Source organism: Notolepis coatsorum (genome assembly GCF_963971535.1).
Source record: "Notolepis coatsorum genome assembly, chromosome: 4".
Taxonomy (NCBI): Eukaryota; Metazoa; Chordata; class Actinopteri; order Aulopiformes; family Paralepididae; genus Notolepis; species Notolepis coatsorum.
In genome coordinates this window covers 71,628,188-71,646,578 of record NC_140168.1, presented here as the reverse complement: position 1 = coordinate 71,646,578, position 18,391 = coordinate 71,628,188, and the positions used below count along the sequence as shown (strand labels likewise).

Sequence of the window (18,391 nt, the reverse complement as noted above, 5' to 3'; positions counted from 1 at the left end):
AACTCACTGCAGCACCCACTTTACACACTTTAGAACACCTAAACACACTTTACACCTTATATTTATATTTATTGGTAAAGGATTTGCACTACAACTCGCACACCTTACTGTAAATTGTACCTAAATTGTACCTCATCCCATTTCTGCTCTGCACTATATAGTATTGTATATTAGTACATTGCATAGTATATATTGTATATTGTATGGTAACTCAGTTACTTCTATTCTGCATCGAACATTGTACATATGTCTATACTGAACACTGTGACCTCTATTTTTACTTATATTTTACACGCTATATTTTATTTCATACTATCTTGTCTAACACAGTCTCTGGAGCGAAACAGTAAGAAGCATTTTGTATAAAAGTATTCTGTACTTCTGTATGACAACTATTAAAGAAACTTGAAACTTGAATTGGGCGAATGGAAGCTCAGAAATAGTCGTCCAATGGGAGACTTTTATGCATACGGTCCATATCCTCTCAATCAGAATGTCTCCCCTGATCCATCAGAGTGAACAGCCAATCGGAAGCCTGAACCAGTCAATCAGTAGCCTCAGTCAGCCAATAAACTGATATCCGTCGCTCTAACTCACGACCAGTTTGGTTGCTGGAGACGTCCTATGTGGTCTCCTGATATTAAATGGGGTCTAATAGAAACATTCTTAATGCAAATAGAATTTATAATTATATCCTCATCCTTTTGAAATGAAAAACTCCACCCAACAGTTTTTGGATTTGCACAAACGACTGACCTCAAGATGTGACCTTCCAGAAATGGCTCAGGAACCTCTGGTCCAACTCATTAACCTATTCCTTGTTATTCCAGTCTGCAGTACCTAGATTGATTGTGTGCATGACAAGAAAATAAAATAATCAAAGTGCCCAACCCTCATGGGTTCACTAGACGCCAAGAATACTGTTGCAGTGTTCCATTATTCCATTACACATTACATTTCATTATCTAAATACGGATTACATAAATACAGATTACAGCTTGCCCTTAAACAAAGGTATTCTACCTTATCTTCCAGGCTTGACAAATAAAATCTGCTACAAAAAAAGGTTTCCTTCCTGAAGCACGACTCCATATTCATCCTACTCAAGAAAATCAACATGAATGGAGGACATTTTACTAAAAAGTACTTTATGAGCTCATAGTAATGTTTAGTGTGCCCTACTGTACCTTGGCTTGTAGCACACTCTATTCCCATGGGCTGATTATTTAAACATGCTATCTATCAGTGTAAACATGCCAACAGTAGAAACATGCTATCAATATATCTGTTGCAAGGTTACACTGAATCCAGCCCAGAGTGTGAGAGTTTGCCCAAAATATCATATCACCATATTTTCCTTACATATTTTTCCAGTACAAATTACAATGTAATATGACAACTTTGAAACTTAAGAGAAGTGGAAACATTCCTGTTCTATATTATATTTAAATGTCTGAATAAACAAAAGGACAAAAGTCCTCTAAGGAAACATGGTCCAGGACCAGACTTTAAATGGAGGACATCAATAGTGAACCAGCGGCAATCTGCAATGGCTGCAACTGTGCACGAGCATGCATCCAAGTGTGCATACACACACACACACACACACACACACACCTCCATGCAAGATTTCACCCTCAGTGATTTCAGTGAATCGTCGTTTTTTTTTATACATTTTTAATTTTTTTTATTATTTGACATGAAATACAAAATATTAAAAACATGACAATACAATAATAATAATAGACAGGACTTCACAGGACAATAATGGTACTAACAATAATGACGATAGAATAACAAAGATAATAAATACAGAACATCGAAATTTAATTATACTATTACAGATGCCACAAAAGACATCCCCCACCGCCAGGACCCCAGGACCAACACCTGACCCCGCTCCGCTGCTAGATAGTGGCTTTAACTTTTCCGGCCACCTGAATCATCTGTATAATATATATATATATATATATCAGTATCAACTAATAACTATACACTACTAACTGGAGATACCCACAATCCCCTCTCTCTCGCCCTGTGTGTGTGTGTGTGTGTGTGTAGGTATCCTGGCTCTGTGTCTCACCAACCCTGTGTGGGTGACAAAGACTCGCCTGGTGCTTCAGTACAACGTGGAATCGGACACGAAACAGTACAAAGGAATGTTCGACGCCCTCGTCAAGATCTACCAATTTGAAGGCATCCCCGGACTCTACAGGGTACAACACATACACACGCACAGAATGCAGTTCCTAAGTCTTAGGACAGTGAAACATGGTTAGTTATTTTGTCTCTGTACTCCAGCACATTGGATTTGAAATGCAACAATGACTGAGGTTAAGGTCAGACCTTTGGCTGTGTTTACGTCCATATCGGGGTGAGAGCGTTTACATACATCAGGTGAACCATGTAGGAATTGTAGCCATAGTCATATAAAGTTTTAGAGGACCAAAGGTAATTGGCTCCATTATCCATTAACAAGAACTTTTGAATTAAGTCATCATATTTCCACATAGCTTTTAGAAAGTTATGGAATAAAAGTATTGAATGTTGTCGTTTCCCTGTATCCCCTCCCTACTCCCCATTTCCCCATGTGGAATGCACCTGATTGGATAAATGACATGCTGGTGCTCCAGTGGCTGAATGTTATCTATAGCGCCTTTTAATATTTTGTTGCAAATAATCAATGACTGCCTAAAGTCTTTCCTGCTACAGTAACGAGGCAGAAACCAACACCCTTAATACATTTTGAATGGGACTTAATGTGATGTTAGGTGTCGGAACACTCAGGATTCAGATTGAGATTCTCTGATCTTATTACCTCTTCATAGGTTCAGAGTGCAATTCTTGGGTTTTCCAGCAGCAATGTATTTAAAAAATGAAGTAGAATAAAAACTATAATGGAATATATAATACTGTATAAATATCCAAAATAATATAGTACAGTGATGGTGTAGTGTGTACAGTGCAGAGTTGCTTGCAGTAGATTGTGTGTTCACTCAAACACAGTATGATATGTAGTTGACTTCTGAGTGTCATGCTGTTCAGTCCGTGAAGGTTCAAACACAGTATGATATGTAGTTGACTTCTGAGTGTCATGCTGTTCAGTCCGTGAAGGTTCAAACACAGTATGATATGTAGTTGACTTCTGAGTGTCATGCTGTTCAGTCCGTGAAGGTTCAAACACAGTATGATATGTAGTTGACTTCTGAGTGTCATGCTGTTCAGTCTGTGAAGGTTCAAACACGGTATGATATGTAGTTGACTTCTGAGTGTCATGCTGTTCAGTCCGTGAAGGTTCAAACACAGTATGATATGTAGTTGACTTCTGAGTGCCATGATGTCAGTCCCTGAGGTTTCACTAGGGGAAAACTAGGAAACAAAGTCAGCATTTTGTGTGCTGACCTTTCATATCGTGGACCACTATCCCCCACCACTCCAACGCAGCACAGTGGTGTTCTAACCATAGAACCCCAGGGAGAACAGTGTGCTTTTCTTTCCTAGACATTCCATTGGCCCACACTGCCTAGGGCCTAGTCATCATATTCTAATAATAATCCACTGTTTTGCTAAATCTCTGCAAGTCCCGCCTCTATTACTTCCTGTTGCTATGCAGAACGAACTGTCAAACTGGGGCTGCATTCAGATCCAAGTTAGCCTCTTCCCTCCCCTCGTTGACTTGTACTGTATTGTACCCATTCTGCAATCTGTTAATAAAGTTTTCAATCAATTCAATCAAACTTCCTTTTAGTGAGCTCTCTGGTGATGAAACTCCTGATACAGCAAATAAACACTTTTGCTTCTCTGGCTACTCATTTGTCTGACTGACTTACATTCAGTGACATTGTTGAAGCTTGTATTTTGTACCCTTCATCCCACTTAGTTTGGCAGCCATTTTACATCCTGGCATTTCGGGGATTCCCAAAAGGGAAGGCAGGGAAGGAGGGAAGACGACAACGAGAAGGAAGTATTTAACCTGGAACTGGACGCAGCCCTAGTGTTGAAGGAGGTATTTTACCTGGAACTGGACGCAGCCCCTAGTGTTGAGAAGGAGGTATTTTACCTGGAACTGGACGCAGCCCCTAGTGTTGAGAAGGAAGTAGTGGCTGGAAGACGCTGTGTCAGGAGCCTCACCCCTGCAAGGGAAAGACTGATCTAGTCTTTTAAACTATCCCCGGCCTGCTAATGGTTAAAGTCAGGAAAGGGGGCTGGTGAAGCTGATCCCTGGTCAGTGATCAAGAGAAACTTTACTGAAATTGTGTGTGTGACTGTACTTCCACTGGCCACCACTAGGTGGAGTTGTTTCTTTTAACAGGACTCAGCAGAGCATTAACCCATTCTCCGCCGGGCATTGTACCCATCCTAAACCATCCTCTGCCAGCTCTTATTTGTCTATGGAGATGTTCACCTTCTTTGCAGGGCTATAACTTTTTAAATTGTATTGCTAAATTGACATTACTATGGCCCATTCAACATCAATTATCTATCGTTCAGGATGTAGGAACGTTTTACTTTTTCATTCATACAAAAATACGGTCTAGAGTATAAATATGTTTTTATCGTTTTCTGCAGTATTTCATAGAACGTCAGATATAGCCATAAATGCATATATTAGACCATCAAATGCAGTTTGATACCGATCTACGCCAGATTACATTTACATTTACATTTACATTTAGTCATTTAGCTGACGCTTTTATCCAAAGCGACTTACAAGTTCTGTGCGACAAGACCGCAAGAAGGGTATAACTCTATCAGCTGAGTAACAATGTTCATCAAAGTGTTGCGTGTTACAGTGTAGGTTAGTTTATTAGGACAAGTGCATGACATTAAGGTTAGTCGGGGTTCGATTTTTTTTTTTTTTTTTTTTTATCATTTCAGATAATGGTTGAAGAAGTGAGTCTTTAGTCGACGGCGAAAGATTGGACGGGATTCGGCTGTCCTAACTGGGATGGGTAGTTCATTCCACCATTGTGGGGCAAGGATTGAGAATAGGCGGCTTCTCTTTGATGACCCTCCGGGAGCTTGGATAGGAGTAGATCTGAGGCGGCCAGAAGACGCAGAGCGTAGGGGTCTTGAGGGTGTGTAGTTGGAGACCATTGACCGGAGGTAGGCGGGAGCGGTTCCCTTTGCCGCACGGTATGCTAGGTCGAGGGCCTTGAAGCGGATACGTGCAGCAATGGGGAGCCAGTGCAGGTCCCTAAGAAGTGGGGTGACATGGGCTGACTTCGGTAGGTTTGAGATCAGGCGGGCCGCTGCATTTTGAATGAGTTGAAGAGGCTTGGTGGCAGTGGCCGGGAGGCCAGCTAGCAGTGCGTTGCAGTAGTCGAGGCGGGAGATGACTGTTGATTGGACGAGGAGTTGGGTGGCTTCTTTTGTCAGGAAGGGGCGTATCCTTCTGACGTTGCTCAGGAGGAATCTGCAGGTTCTGGTTGTCGCTGCGATGTGAGCAGAGAAGTTCAACTGGTCGTTGAGGACAACACCAAGGTTCTTGGCGGTCGGCGACGCGGTCACAGCTGCATTCTCGACTGTGATGGAGAGGTCGGTCAGGGGGGAGGATTTGGCCGGCAGGTGGAGCAATTCTGTTTTGCTTAGGTTCAGTTTGAAGTGGTTGGTCGTCATCCAGGCGGAGATGTCGGACAGACAGGCCGAGATCCGCTCAGAGACGTGGATATCTGAGGGAGGGAAGGAGAGGAAGAGTTGAGTATCATCGGCATAACAATGATATGAGAAGCCATGAGATGTGATAATGTTACCCAGTGATTTAGTGTAGAGGGAGAAGAGAAGGGGTCCTAGGACCGAGCCCTGGGGGACACCCGTCCGGAGGGGGCGGGTGGCCGACAGAGTCCCTCTCCATGACACTTGGTAGGAGCGGTCATTGAGGTATGATGTCAGCCATGTCAGCGCAGATCCAGCCACTCCCATTCCTGCGAGGGCCGCGAGGAGGATCTGATGGTTGACTGTGTCGAAGGCTGCAGATAGATCTAGGAGAATCAGGACAGAGGAGAGGCCTTTCGCTTTTGCTAAGTGAAGTGCCTCTGTGACCGCAATGAGGGCCGTTTCTGTGGAGTGGCCAGTCCGGAAGCCAGACTGATTGGGGTCTAGGAGGTCATTCTGTAAGAGATAAGCAGTAAGTTGGTTGGATACAGCACGTTCAAGTGTTTTAGAAAGGAAGGAGAGAAGAGAGTAGATTAAAAATGTCAACTGTACACAGTGCTAGACGTTATGACTCATCATGTGCGGATGAACGGAGCGGGGGGGGGGGGGGGGGGTCGTTTATAATTCCGTGACCGACGTTAAATGATTCATGTAGTATGGGTGATATATTGATCAGAGCAGTTTGTATCGAAAATGGTAAAGAAAAACGCTGAAACTCACCCCATTCTCCTCGTAGCGTTGGGTGATGAGAGTGGAGCAAAAAGATCGCTATTATGGGATGTTGATCGATGCGTTCCATTGCCGGGTTGTATATTACTAATACACGTCCAAATAATGTTGATTATTGAGTTATGGCAAAGATCCATATCCACGGTGTCTGTATTGAGCCGCGAGACGTGTACCGAGTGGCCGGACGAAAATAGGGGACGGACCAAGCACTTCCGGCCACTTCCGGTTGGACAACTCGTCGATCGGCCAACGAGGTGGCGGTATTGAAGCGTTGCAGAGTTGAGCGGAGTCCTACAGCACCAGCCAAGACTCCGTGGGTGAAATGTGAATACCATGATGAAAATATGAAATATTGATCTCAAAGACGCCTTACAGAGTCATTGGAAGATTACGCATAGCGGAGAATGACGTGTTAACAAGTCATTGGCGAGCAATGGGTTAAAGCAACTCCTGAGATTCTGTTGACAGTTCCCAGGATGTAAACCACAGATTTTTTTTAGCGTAGTACATGTTCAACCAGTCTAAACTTCTACCAACAGACACCCACAACATCAGAGAAACGATATAAGATAAGATATTCCTTTATTGATCCCCTTGGATAAATGTCATAGCAGCATCGGGGGAGGGGAGGTACAGGTATGGGCAGGGTAATAGAAAAAAGACATGCAGTCAATATAGGCAATCAAATTAAACCTGAATATAAAAATATGATAACAAAAAATATATATATATATATAATAAACAGCGTAAACAATATAATTAACACTTTGACTGCCGGGAGCCGTCTTTAGACGTCTTTGCTGGCCATGCTAAAGTTGCCGGGGGACGCTGTACGTCGTCTTTATATCAATATTTCAAAAATCTGCGATCGGATTCATAATGTCCCTCCGCTGGCCTGAGATCCACCAGCAGGACCCACTGAGCTCTCTGGCGGTTCAGGAGCGCCATCTGGTGGCCGATCGGCGCAAGCGCTTAACAGGAAGCGCATTAGAGGTTTTGCTAGACGTCCGTATTGCTTCCGGCCACTCGGTACATGTCCCGTGACTCTAGCTCGTCACTCTACATAGCGATCGATTGCCAATAACTCGATAAACAACATGATTTGGACGTATATACCATTATACAAGCTGGAGATGGACCGGGTAATAATATATCCCATAATGATAAAATTTCTACTCGACGATGATCGCCCAACGGCGCGCGGAGACTGGGGTGAGTTTCAGCGTGTAACGTTACCGTCTTCGATAATAACTGATATTATCAACATTTGACCCACATTAGATGATTGGTATAACGCTGCCCACGGAATTATAAACGCCCCCTCGCCCATCCGGTCAACATCAGATGACGTGTAGTAACTTCTAGAAGTACGTCTAGTTGGAATTTTTTATATCGCGCTGATTGCCATCAAACTGTATTTCATCATCAATATAATGCATTTGGGGCTATATATCACGTTCTGGAGAAAGCTGCAGAAAGAGATGAAAACATACTTATACATTAGACCATACTTTACTATGAATATGTGAATGAAAAAGTTTAACGTTGCTACACAATGAACAATACATATAGGACTTTGAATGGGCCCTAATAATGGCAATGTAGCAATAGAATTTAAAAAGTTATAGCCCTGCAAAGAAGGGGACTTTCTCCATAGACAAATAGCGCTGGCAATCTATGGTATATCATTAATTTAACCTTAGGCAACCAAAGTGTTAACTGAATATATAAATAAACAGTGTAAACAATAATTATGTAAATCTAATGTCAAATCACTTCCTAGATGCGTGTTATAGGTAATACACTCTTAACTAACCTCATTTAGACACGGACACAACACAGAGGCTGCACCCTGACCTACTAACCTGTTTTCCATGGTGTGAGTTGTCTCGTCATGACATCAGTGACCACAACAGCCTCTCGCTGTGACCCATATGTCAGCGTGTTAGAGTCATGTGTTAGGCTTCTTGTTGACCAGGTGTGTGTGTGGGAGGTGGCTTTAGAGGGAATTAAGAATTAAGAGTGATTATTAATTCACATTGTTAATTAAAGATTTAACAGGTAATTTGAGAGGAAAACTACAATGTTGCTCGTATTGACTTATTCCAAAAGAGGTAAATATTTATATGCACCAATTATTTTCTTTGCGTTTAATATATTGAGTCCGATGTTTTCTATAGATTGCGTTTTTAAGTAGTTTCTTTGTGCTTATAGATTGAGGGGCGAATTGAAAAAGAATGGATTGCGGCCACTAAAGGCACCCTTGACTGCATTTGATTTGCACCCGCTATGTGCTCAGTCTTAAGGACCTATTCACTAAAGATATTGCACGAATGATATACTAGCGCAAACACGCCCATACGGTGTTGCAGCTGAGTGCAATTTGCTCCTGATATGGTAAAATAGTATAAATACTGCCCATGCAACAGTATGCATGTCCTAGGATTCTCTGATCGCGAATTGGAAGTCCTGACGAATCAATAGCTCTTCGTTTCTATAACAGATTTTTCACGATTTGTATTTAGTTTATTTCGTAATGTATAGAGCTTTCTTAATTTGTATTTTCATGACAATTGCATCCTTTGTTTTTGTCACTATCTTTTGTCATTGCATTTGTTTGTCATGTCATCCCAAAATAAATTGGTTTGAGCAGACCTGTCCATGGTGCTGAATCTTTCTGCCGAAGTTAGGCACTGTGCCAGTGAAAATATTTTTAGAGTGAGAAATTAAGTTGTATTTAATGTTTAGTTAACACATTCGGGACGGGCCACGGAGCGGCACGGTGGTGTAGTGGTTAACACTGTCGCCTCACAGCAAGAAGGTCCAGGGTTCGATTCCCGCTTGGGGACCAGGTTTCCATGATGCCAGGTACTCAGGTGGGGTATCTCCCAGGCCTTTCTGTGTGGAGTTTGCATGTTCTCCCCGTGCTCGCAAGGGTTTCCCCCCCGATAAGATAAACCCAATGGAAAAACATGCACAACAGATCGCTAACGCTGTGGCGTCCTTGACGAAGACGGACAGGGGCACTTGGATTGGTCCCCGGGGCGCGGCTCACGTTGACGCCCTATCTGCTCCCGACTGCCCATGGGGGGAAGGACAACGGGATGGGAAAAGTGCAGAGAGACATTTCATCGGCGACTCAGTGCATGTGTGTGTGTGTTCCTGTGGGTCGCCCATCTCGAGTGTGTGTGTTAAAAACTGCATGACAAATAAAGACTTCTAGTCTTCTAGTCTAGATCTCCGTGTTTCGATTCCACCGGTTGTGGACAGAGGCACGGCTATATCCGTGGGAAGTTGTTATTGCTTTTATTCCATTTTAATAACTTATTCAAGGTCGCTGAGCGGCACTGCAGATTTACCCTACTCTATGAATTTGAGAAGATGCAATACCGGCCAGATCCTCTTAGGGGCGCTAATGCAGTGTGCCCTGTGGCTGAACGGATCAGTTTTTTTTTTTTTCTTTTTTTTTTTATGGATATTTCAGTAGTAGGATTCTGGATGTGCAGCATGTAGCTTGGATTATGTTTCGGATCGCAGATTTCACCATGCAATAAGGGGATTTATCATCAGCCAATGGACATATTGATCTACCAGATGGCGATCGATAACGGGGAAATGCTCGGGGGGATCAGCCCGGACCACTGTAAGATCTTTTTCACGTAAATTACAGCCCGATCGAGCATTGTTTTGATAGCCATCCAGGCGATCGGCCTATGTGGCTAGTTAGACGAACACGGTTATTGGTAATCAATAATAATAAACGACGTCCCCCGCCCCCCCCCCTTTCATGCATACATGCTTTGGGATCGTCCCGATCATATGCAGTTTGAGTTATTTCTGTAGCATTTGTAAAACGGAAATGCCATTGGATATAACGTTAGCAGCTATTAGCCCTATATCTAGCCTTCCAGAAAATATACTAGTCCCAAATCCCGTATAACGCTTATATTCACGGCACTATAAAATGAGAACCTATTGATGATTTTTTCCCCCCCTTTAAGCCATTTTGAAGGGACGGTTTATGGACTCAATTGACAATGAGAATGGACAGATACTGTAGCAATACTATAAAGTATAGATTTAGCTGTACAAACAGCCCCACGTTTGTTTACATTCCCCGGTCCTCTTGACATTAATTAGACTCAGCCCAATGGCCCCGAATGTGTTAAGCGAATAGAACCCGAATTCTCATATACTCCAGAATAAACCTTTCATTGACCGTGTTTCCAGCGTCTACTCCTCATGGACCTGACGAAACGTTATAAATTAAAAGTTTATTCTGGAGCATATGAGTGTGCGGGTTCTATTCTCTTTATTGTGATTATTACCTAACCCTGGCTACAATCACTGCTGCCATGATCACCAGAGACACTGGCCATGACACCCCTTATAAATACGCTTAGTTACCACCAACTCTCTGAAGACCTAAATAACTTCACTTTAACTGCATGTGGCAATTAGCGCAGATCTGAGTGTTTTTGCAATCAGGCTCATTTGCATAGAAAGGGGCACATTTCCCACCCATATTACCTTATTTAAATACCTGCAAATAGTGCGGACGCACAGAGACGCAATGATGATGGCAACGCAGTTAGCGCGGTATTTCAGCCTTTGCGAGTGCTTTGTGAATAGCAAGGTTTGTTTTGGGGTTATCTGCACAGGCATAGCGTCAGAAAAAGCAGTGCAATCCCTTTGTGAATTCTTCCCCGAATCATATTTTCAGTTGTTTCTTTGTGTTATAGATTGAGTTGTCATTCAAATAAATCTTGAGTACATATTGCACATTTTATCTATAGCACCCTTTTCTGAGCCCCCCCTCTTCTGTTCCACCCTGCAGGGGTTCCTGCCAGGTCTGGTCGGGACGTCCCAGGCAGCTCTGCAGTTCATGACCTACGAGGCTCTGAAGAGAGACTTCAATAAGTATAAGGAGATGCCCTCTGATGCTCTGCTGGTGAGACACACACACACATAGAAACTGAACACGCAGACACTTATCACCCAGAGGAGAGCAGACCTCTAGTGAACTGAAGACACTATTATCACCCAGAGAGCAGACCTCTAGTGAACTGAAGACACTATTATCACCCAGAGAGCAGACCTCTAGTGAACTGAAGACACTATTATCACCCAGAGAGCAGACCTCTAGTGAACCGAAGACACTATTATCACCCAGAGGAGAGCAGACCTCTAGTGAACTGAAGACACTAGCACCCAGAGAGCAGACCTCTAGTGAACTGAAGACACTATTATCACCCAGAGGAGAGCAGACCTCTAGTGAACTGAAGACACTATTATCACTCGGAGGAGAGCAGACCTCTAGTGAACTGAAGACACTATTATCACCCAGAGGAGAGCAGACCTCTAGTGAACTGCAGACACTATTATCATTACATTACATTTACATTTAGTCATTTAGCTGACGCTTTTATCCAAAGCGACTTACAAGTTCTGTACGACAAGCCATCAGGAAGAGCACAACTCTATCAGCTGAGTAACAATGTTCATCAAAGTGTTGAGTGCTACAGTGTAGGTTAGTTTATTAGGACAAGTGCATGACAGTATGGTTAGTTAGGGTTAGATTTTTTTTTTTTTTTTTTTTTTTTTTATTCAGATAATGGTTGAAGAAGTGAGTCTTTAGTCGACGGCGAAAGATTGGACGTGTTTCGGCTGTCCTAACTGGGGTGGGTAGTTCATTCCACCATTGTGGGGCAAGGACTGAGAATAGGCGACTTCTCTTTGATGACCCTCCCGGAGCTTGGATAGGAGTAGGTCTGAGGCGGCCAGAAGATGCAGAGCGTAGGGGTCTTGAGGGTGTGTAGTTAGAGACCATTGACCGGAGGTAGGCGGGAGCAGTTCCCTTTGCCGCACGGTATGCTAGGTCAAGGGCCTTGAAGCGGATTCGTGCAGCAATGGGGAGCCAGTGCAGGTCCCTAAGAAGTGGGGTGACATGGGCCGACTTCGGTAGGTTTGAGATCAGGCGGGCCGCTGCGTTCTGAATGAGTTGAAGAGGCTTAGTGGCAGTGGCCGGGAGGCCAGCGAGCAGTGCGTTGCAGTAGTCGAGGCGGGAGATGACTGTTGATTGGACGAGGAGTTGGGTGGCTTCTTTTGTCAGGAAGGGGCGTATCCTTCTGACGTTGCTCAGGAGGAATCGGCAGGTTCTGGTTGTCGCTGCGATGTGAGCAGAGAAGTTCAACTGGTCGTCGAGGACAACACCAAGGTTCTTGGCGGTCGGGGATGCGGTCACAGCTGCATTCTCGACTGTGATGGAAAGGTCGGTCAGGGGGGAGGATTTGGCCGGCAGGTGGAGCAATTCTGTTTTGCTTAGGTTCAGTTTGAGGTGGTTGGTCGTCATCCAGGCGGAGATGTCGGACAGACAGGCCGAGATCCGCTCAGAGACGTGGATATCTGAGGGAGGGAAGGAGAGGAAGAGTTGAGTATCGTCGGCATAACAGTGGTAGGAGAAGCCATGAGACGTGATAATGTTACCCAGTGATTTAGTGTAGAGGGAGAAGAGAAGGGGTCCTAAAACCGAGCCCTGGGGGACACCCGTCCGCAGGGGGCGGGTGGCCGACAGGGTCCCTCTCCATGACACTTGGTAGGAGCGGTCAGGTAGTTATCACTCAGAGGAGAGCAGACCTCTAGTGAACTGTAGACACTATTATCACCCAGAGGAGAGCAGACCTCTAGTGAACTGTAGACACTATTATCACCCAGAGGAGAGCAGACCTCAAGTGAACTACAGACACTATTATCACCCAGAGGAGAGCAGACCTCTAGTGAACTACAGACACTATTATCACCCAGAGGAGAGCAGACCTCAAGTGAACTACAGACTGTATTATAACTCAGAGGAGTGAACTGCAGAGGTCTGCTCTCCTCAGTTATGTTATTCAGGGGAGTTTCTACACCCCTTTTTAACATGTTACTGTTCTCCTATGTCATCAGTCTCCTTGGGAGTACATTGTCATGGCAGCCGTCTCCAAGATATTTGCCGTGGCAACAACCTACCCTTACCAGGTGGTACGTGCTCGACTTCAGGACCAACACAATACCTACACTGGCATGTCTGACGTCCTGGCACGCACCTGGAGGTAGAGAGACATTTCATAAACGTTATTATATTATATCTCCGTGTTTCAATTTACATACAATAATTTCCACAGACACAATAAATAAATAAATAAATAAATAAATTGATAAATACTCAAGAAATTACAACAATTCCATAGATTAAAAAAGGTTGGTCCTCTTGTCACAGATCTGTATAGCCCGAAATCACAATGAATAGCCTCAATGGGCTTCACGTCACGATAGATCAGGGTTCAGCAACCTTTTTGATACAAAGTGCCAATTTCTACATTTTAAAAAGCCTCGTCTGCCTCATCCTTGAATGTTTGGTCTCTTAACACTTGACATTTGGCAAACAACATTTTCAAGACATTGTAAGAAAATAAAATTGTGATGCATGGTCCATCTGAAACACAAAACCCCACTCTTCTGTCCATGAGGGCTGGAATGCTTGCACCTTTACTTTACTCAGCTAGTAACCTGCCATCATCCACCAAGCCGCTCCAGCAAGGATATTTTCCCCTCACCCACATTCTGCGAAGACCCGCCCCTACTCTGCCTCTGATTGGCTCTGACCCTGATATCTTTGTTTTTATAAAAAAAAAATCCTTTTTTTCAGCTCAATACAATAAACAGTTCACAAGACATTTTTTTTTTAAATTTTATTTCAACAAACAATTCACAGGACATACATTTAAAACTAACCCAGTTAGTCATTCATTTTAATTGTTTAGCTTTTAATATATAAGATTCTTTCTAATGGAAGACCTGACAACATCGGTCTTAACCAGTATGTAGCGCTTGGTCTATGTACACCCTGATATCTTTTGATGTATCAATGAAACTACTGTAAATAGCAGGCCACAAAAGAGGTAATTTGGCATGCAGCTGAGGGCACACATTTAGAAAAAAGGTTCCTCTTTTGCACACATATTGCTAGTGTGCCAATGGTTAAGCTACCATGTGCCAATGGTGGCACATGTGCCTAAGGTCGCTGACCCCTGCAATAGATCCACAATATAAAACCACCATAAAATGAAGAAAAACTCCGTAAAACCTAGCAATAGGAACAAAAGGGGAGAAACCTCAGATGGGCAATTCAAAGGGGATCCCCCATCAGGGTGTCTGTGATATATGGGTGTTGCTATGGATGATAGATGGATGGATCGACACTGTAGGCCACATCAAGGACAGCACAGGGAAGATCACACCACCTTGACGGGGGAAGGACCGGGGCTGGCTGTGTACCGGTATATCATCACACTATCACTCGAGACATCCACTCACAGAGACATGGCTGTGCTCACTGAGTCTGACTGATCCAAAACTAAGGAGATCCTTGACTAGGTACAAAGTGATCAGGTATTCTCTCTCTCTCTCTCTCTCTCTCTCTCTCTCTCTCGCTCTCTCTATCTCTCGCAATGAAGGAGCTATGGGGTTTTATAAAGGCATGGTTCCTAACATGGTTCTGTCTCTCTAGTAATGAAGGAGCTATGGGGTTTTATAAAGGCATGGTTCCTAACATGGTTCTCTCTCTGTCTCTCTAGTAATGAAGGAGCTATGGGGTTTTATAAAGGCATGGTTCCTAACATGGTTCTCTCTCTGTCTCTCTAGTAATGAAGGAGCTATGGGGTTTTATAAAGGCATGGTTCCTAACATGGTTCTCTCTCTCTCTAGTAATGAAGGAGCTATGGGGTTTTATAAAGGCATGGTTCCTAACATGGTTCTCTCTCTGTCTCTCTAGTAATGAAGGAGCTATGGGGTTTTATAAAGGCATGGTTCCTAACCTTGTGCGCGTCCTCCCCGCCTGCTGCATCACCTTCCTGGTCTACGAGAATGTCTCCAGGATGCTCCTGGGTCAGTACAAGTGAGAGACGTAACCTTTTTAATACCGACACCACTACCGCTGGGGGAGCTCCCAAACTGACCTCGGGTCAGTGCCAGTGAACAGCACAGCAACACTTTCAAAACAGCTCCCAAACTGACCTCTTGTCAGTGCGAGTGAACAGCACCCCTCATTTCTTTTTGGAACACTTTCAAAAGAGCTCCCAAACTGACCCTTGGTCAGTGCAAGTGATGTGTATTTCTTGTGCTTCAGCTAAACTCTTGCATGTCACCTGGTTGTCTGAGTGAACCTGCCTGGATCACAGCAGCGCTGTACACAAACGGGAGCGTGTAAAGTGGTCCTGGGACAGATGACCTGCTTTGCAGCCACGCCGATGACGCAAAAGAGCTCTGAAACTGATTCAAAGTCAGTGGTTAAAACTTTGAAATGAATGTGCACGCAGAACTCTGGACCAATGGCGGTGGACTATATACAAGCTATGAGTTGATTTTAAACCGGTACAAGTTGTTAATGCAGTTCCTTCTGTAGCCATTAGGAGGAGCCCCATGTCTATGAGAGATGGAAAGCTCAGGACTGGGTATTCATTCATGGTCAGTGAAATTCTTTTCCAATTGTGAACCGGAACTGTAATTTAATTGGAAAATGTATAGGATATTATTGCTCAATGATGTCTTTAGACATGACAAGACACCGTGCCCAGATTGGTTCACATTCGAATTTTGAGGAGAATCCACATGAACTGAAGCCCTAAGTTAACCCTTTCACTACCACACTACAGACTAGTGTGGTGGTGAAGGGGTTAACCTTCTGTATTGTTGCAGTGAAAGGGTTAACCCTTTGGTAGAGTGGTAGTGAAAGGGTTAAAGCCTGGGTCATCGTGTACCTGTTCAGGACAGACGCTGTGACGGGTCACAAAGCTTTCGGGTGTAAAACACATTTGTCGTAGTTTATTGTACATATAAATATGTCAAAACAAACACACATTTCGCATAAGTGTATGTCTCAAAAACAAATGTGTTCTATGCCCTGTTCTACAAATGTCTAAAAGTAGTAGAAACACATTTTCATCACAAATGTATGTATGTCCTGCAAACATAATGTACTAGATATTGTCCTGCAAACATAATGTACTAGATATTGTCCTGCAAACATAATGTACTAGATATTGTCCTGCAAACATAATGTACTAGATATTGTCCTGCAAACATAATGTGTTAGATATTGTCCTGCAAACATACAGTAATGTGTTAGATATTGTGTTACTAACATAATGTCCTAGATATTGTGTTACTAACATAATGTAATAGATATTGTGCTACAAACTAAATGTCCTAGATATTGTGCTACAAACATAAGTTCTTAGATATTGTGTTACTAACATAATGTCCTAGATATTGTGTTACTAACATAATGTACTAGATATTGTGCTACAAACTAAATGTCCTAGATATTGTGTTACAAACAATGTCCTAGATATTGTGCTACAACATAATGTTCTAGATATTGTGTTACAAACATAATGTACTAAATATTGTGCTACAAACAATGTACTAGATATTGTGTTACAAACATAATGTTCTAGATACTATGGTACTGTGTGTGGTGTTGATATGGTGACATCAGCAACTCGGAACCTGATCTTGCCGTTGACATGTTGTTCTGAATCCATCCATTATGCCACTGTGTGAATCCAGGACGGGTTAGCTCTCAGTAGACTGTTTATACCTGATTCAGGGATGTGTTTTATAGTAGTTTTATTATGTTTATTTACTTGCATTATTTTTTATGCACAACTCCCATTCATTTGGAAGGGAGATTCCAGTTCCCATGCTTTCCCCCGTTATTCCAAGTTGTTTGCCTATTATTTGCTGCTTTTCCTGTTATTCCCAACTTTTCCCTTTATTATTCCCTGCTTTCCCCCGTCATTCCATGCTTTTCTAAATTTGTATTGATTACATGGCTGCTGATCTGTGGAGTTGACATCTTCAGATTCTACATCCGTCAAATCAAATATAGGAAATCAACAAACGGACCACTGGCTGATCCTGGGCGTACAGCGTACCCCTGGTATTACCACTGTTCATTCAAAACGTTCCTCTGCTGACACGGCGGAACAGGAATGGAATCTTAGTGGAAGAATCAGAACGGAACGGAGATGGAGGAAAGGGAGTGATTTAAGGGAGGGGGGGGGGGGGAGAAAGGAGTCAGAATCAATCTGTTTCTGGACACGGCCCGAGACACCAACCACAATACATGGACACCTCAAAGGTCGACAACAAATGCATCATTAACTTCATTCACACAGGAAGTTGCAAGGTTTTGCTCCCAAAATAACCCCCTTGTAATCCGAGAGTTAATTTGAGGTGCACTGTATGTTGTATAGTACATATATTTTACTACTGTGAATAAAGTGTATGGATTTTCTTCTGAAAATAAATATTGTTTGTTTCTCTGACACATTATACACATACACACACAAAGCCACTTCAAAGACTAAAGATGCACTTCTTCAACCATTATCTGAAATAAAATAAAAATCGAACCTTACTGTCATGCACTTGTCCTAATAAACTAACCTACACTGTAGCACTCAACACTTTTTTTTTTTTTTTTAAACTTTATTTTTTAGCGTTTATCGCTTTTCTGGTCAAGCATGACCGACAGATACAGGGTGAAACGGGATATAGATCAGGGGAAGACATTCTGGCAAATGACGGCGGGTCCGGGAATCGAACTCGGAGTCCACCAGATCCGTGACGCAGCACGGTTTTCCCCGACGCAGAAATAGCGCCGAGATATGCGGTGAGCTACTGGAGCCCCCCTGCACTCAACACTTTGATGAACAGTGTTACTCACCTGATAGAGTTGTACCCTTCCTGATGACTTGTCGTACAGAACTTGTAAGTCGCTTTGTATAAAAGCGTCAGCTAAATAGCTAAATGTAAATGTAAAGACAGTGGCTTGCATGACTAAAGGCAGAAATGTGTGTGTAGCTACAGGAGCGAAGCAGGAGAGATCCATTCAGTAGATGTACTGTAGTGTATACACAGAGGCTCCTCCCCCAGGCTAATGATTTATATACAGTGGCTCCTC

General features: G+C 43.2%; 1 protein-coding gene across 1 annotated transcript in view; it reads left to right on the top strand.

The window, feature by feature from the left end:
* Positions 1 to 17,697, top strand: part of slc25a32a (solute carrier family 25 member 32a) — a 91,951-nt gene extending 74,254 nt beyond the window's left edge. Inside the window, exons 4-7 of the mRNA XM_084313066.1 lie at positions 2,062 to 2,216; positions 11,222 to 11,335; positions 13,330 to 13,475; positions 15,197 to 17,697. Coding sequence (XP_084169192.1) covers positions 2,062 to 2,216; positions 11,222 to 11,335; positions 13,330 to 13,475; positions 15,197 to 15,323 — 542 coding nt within the window. The 3' untranslated portion in view covers positions 15,324 to 17,697. The remainder of the gene's footprint in view (positions 1 to 2,061; positions 2,217 to 11,221; positions 11,336 to 13,329; positions 13,476 to 15,196) is intronic.
* The last annotated feature ends 694 nt before the right edge of the window (positions 17,698 to 18,391 follow it).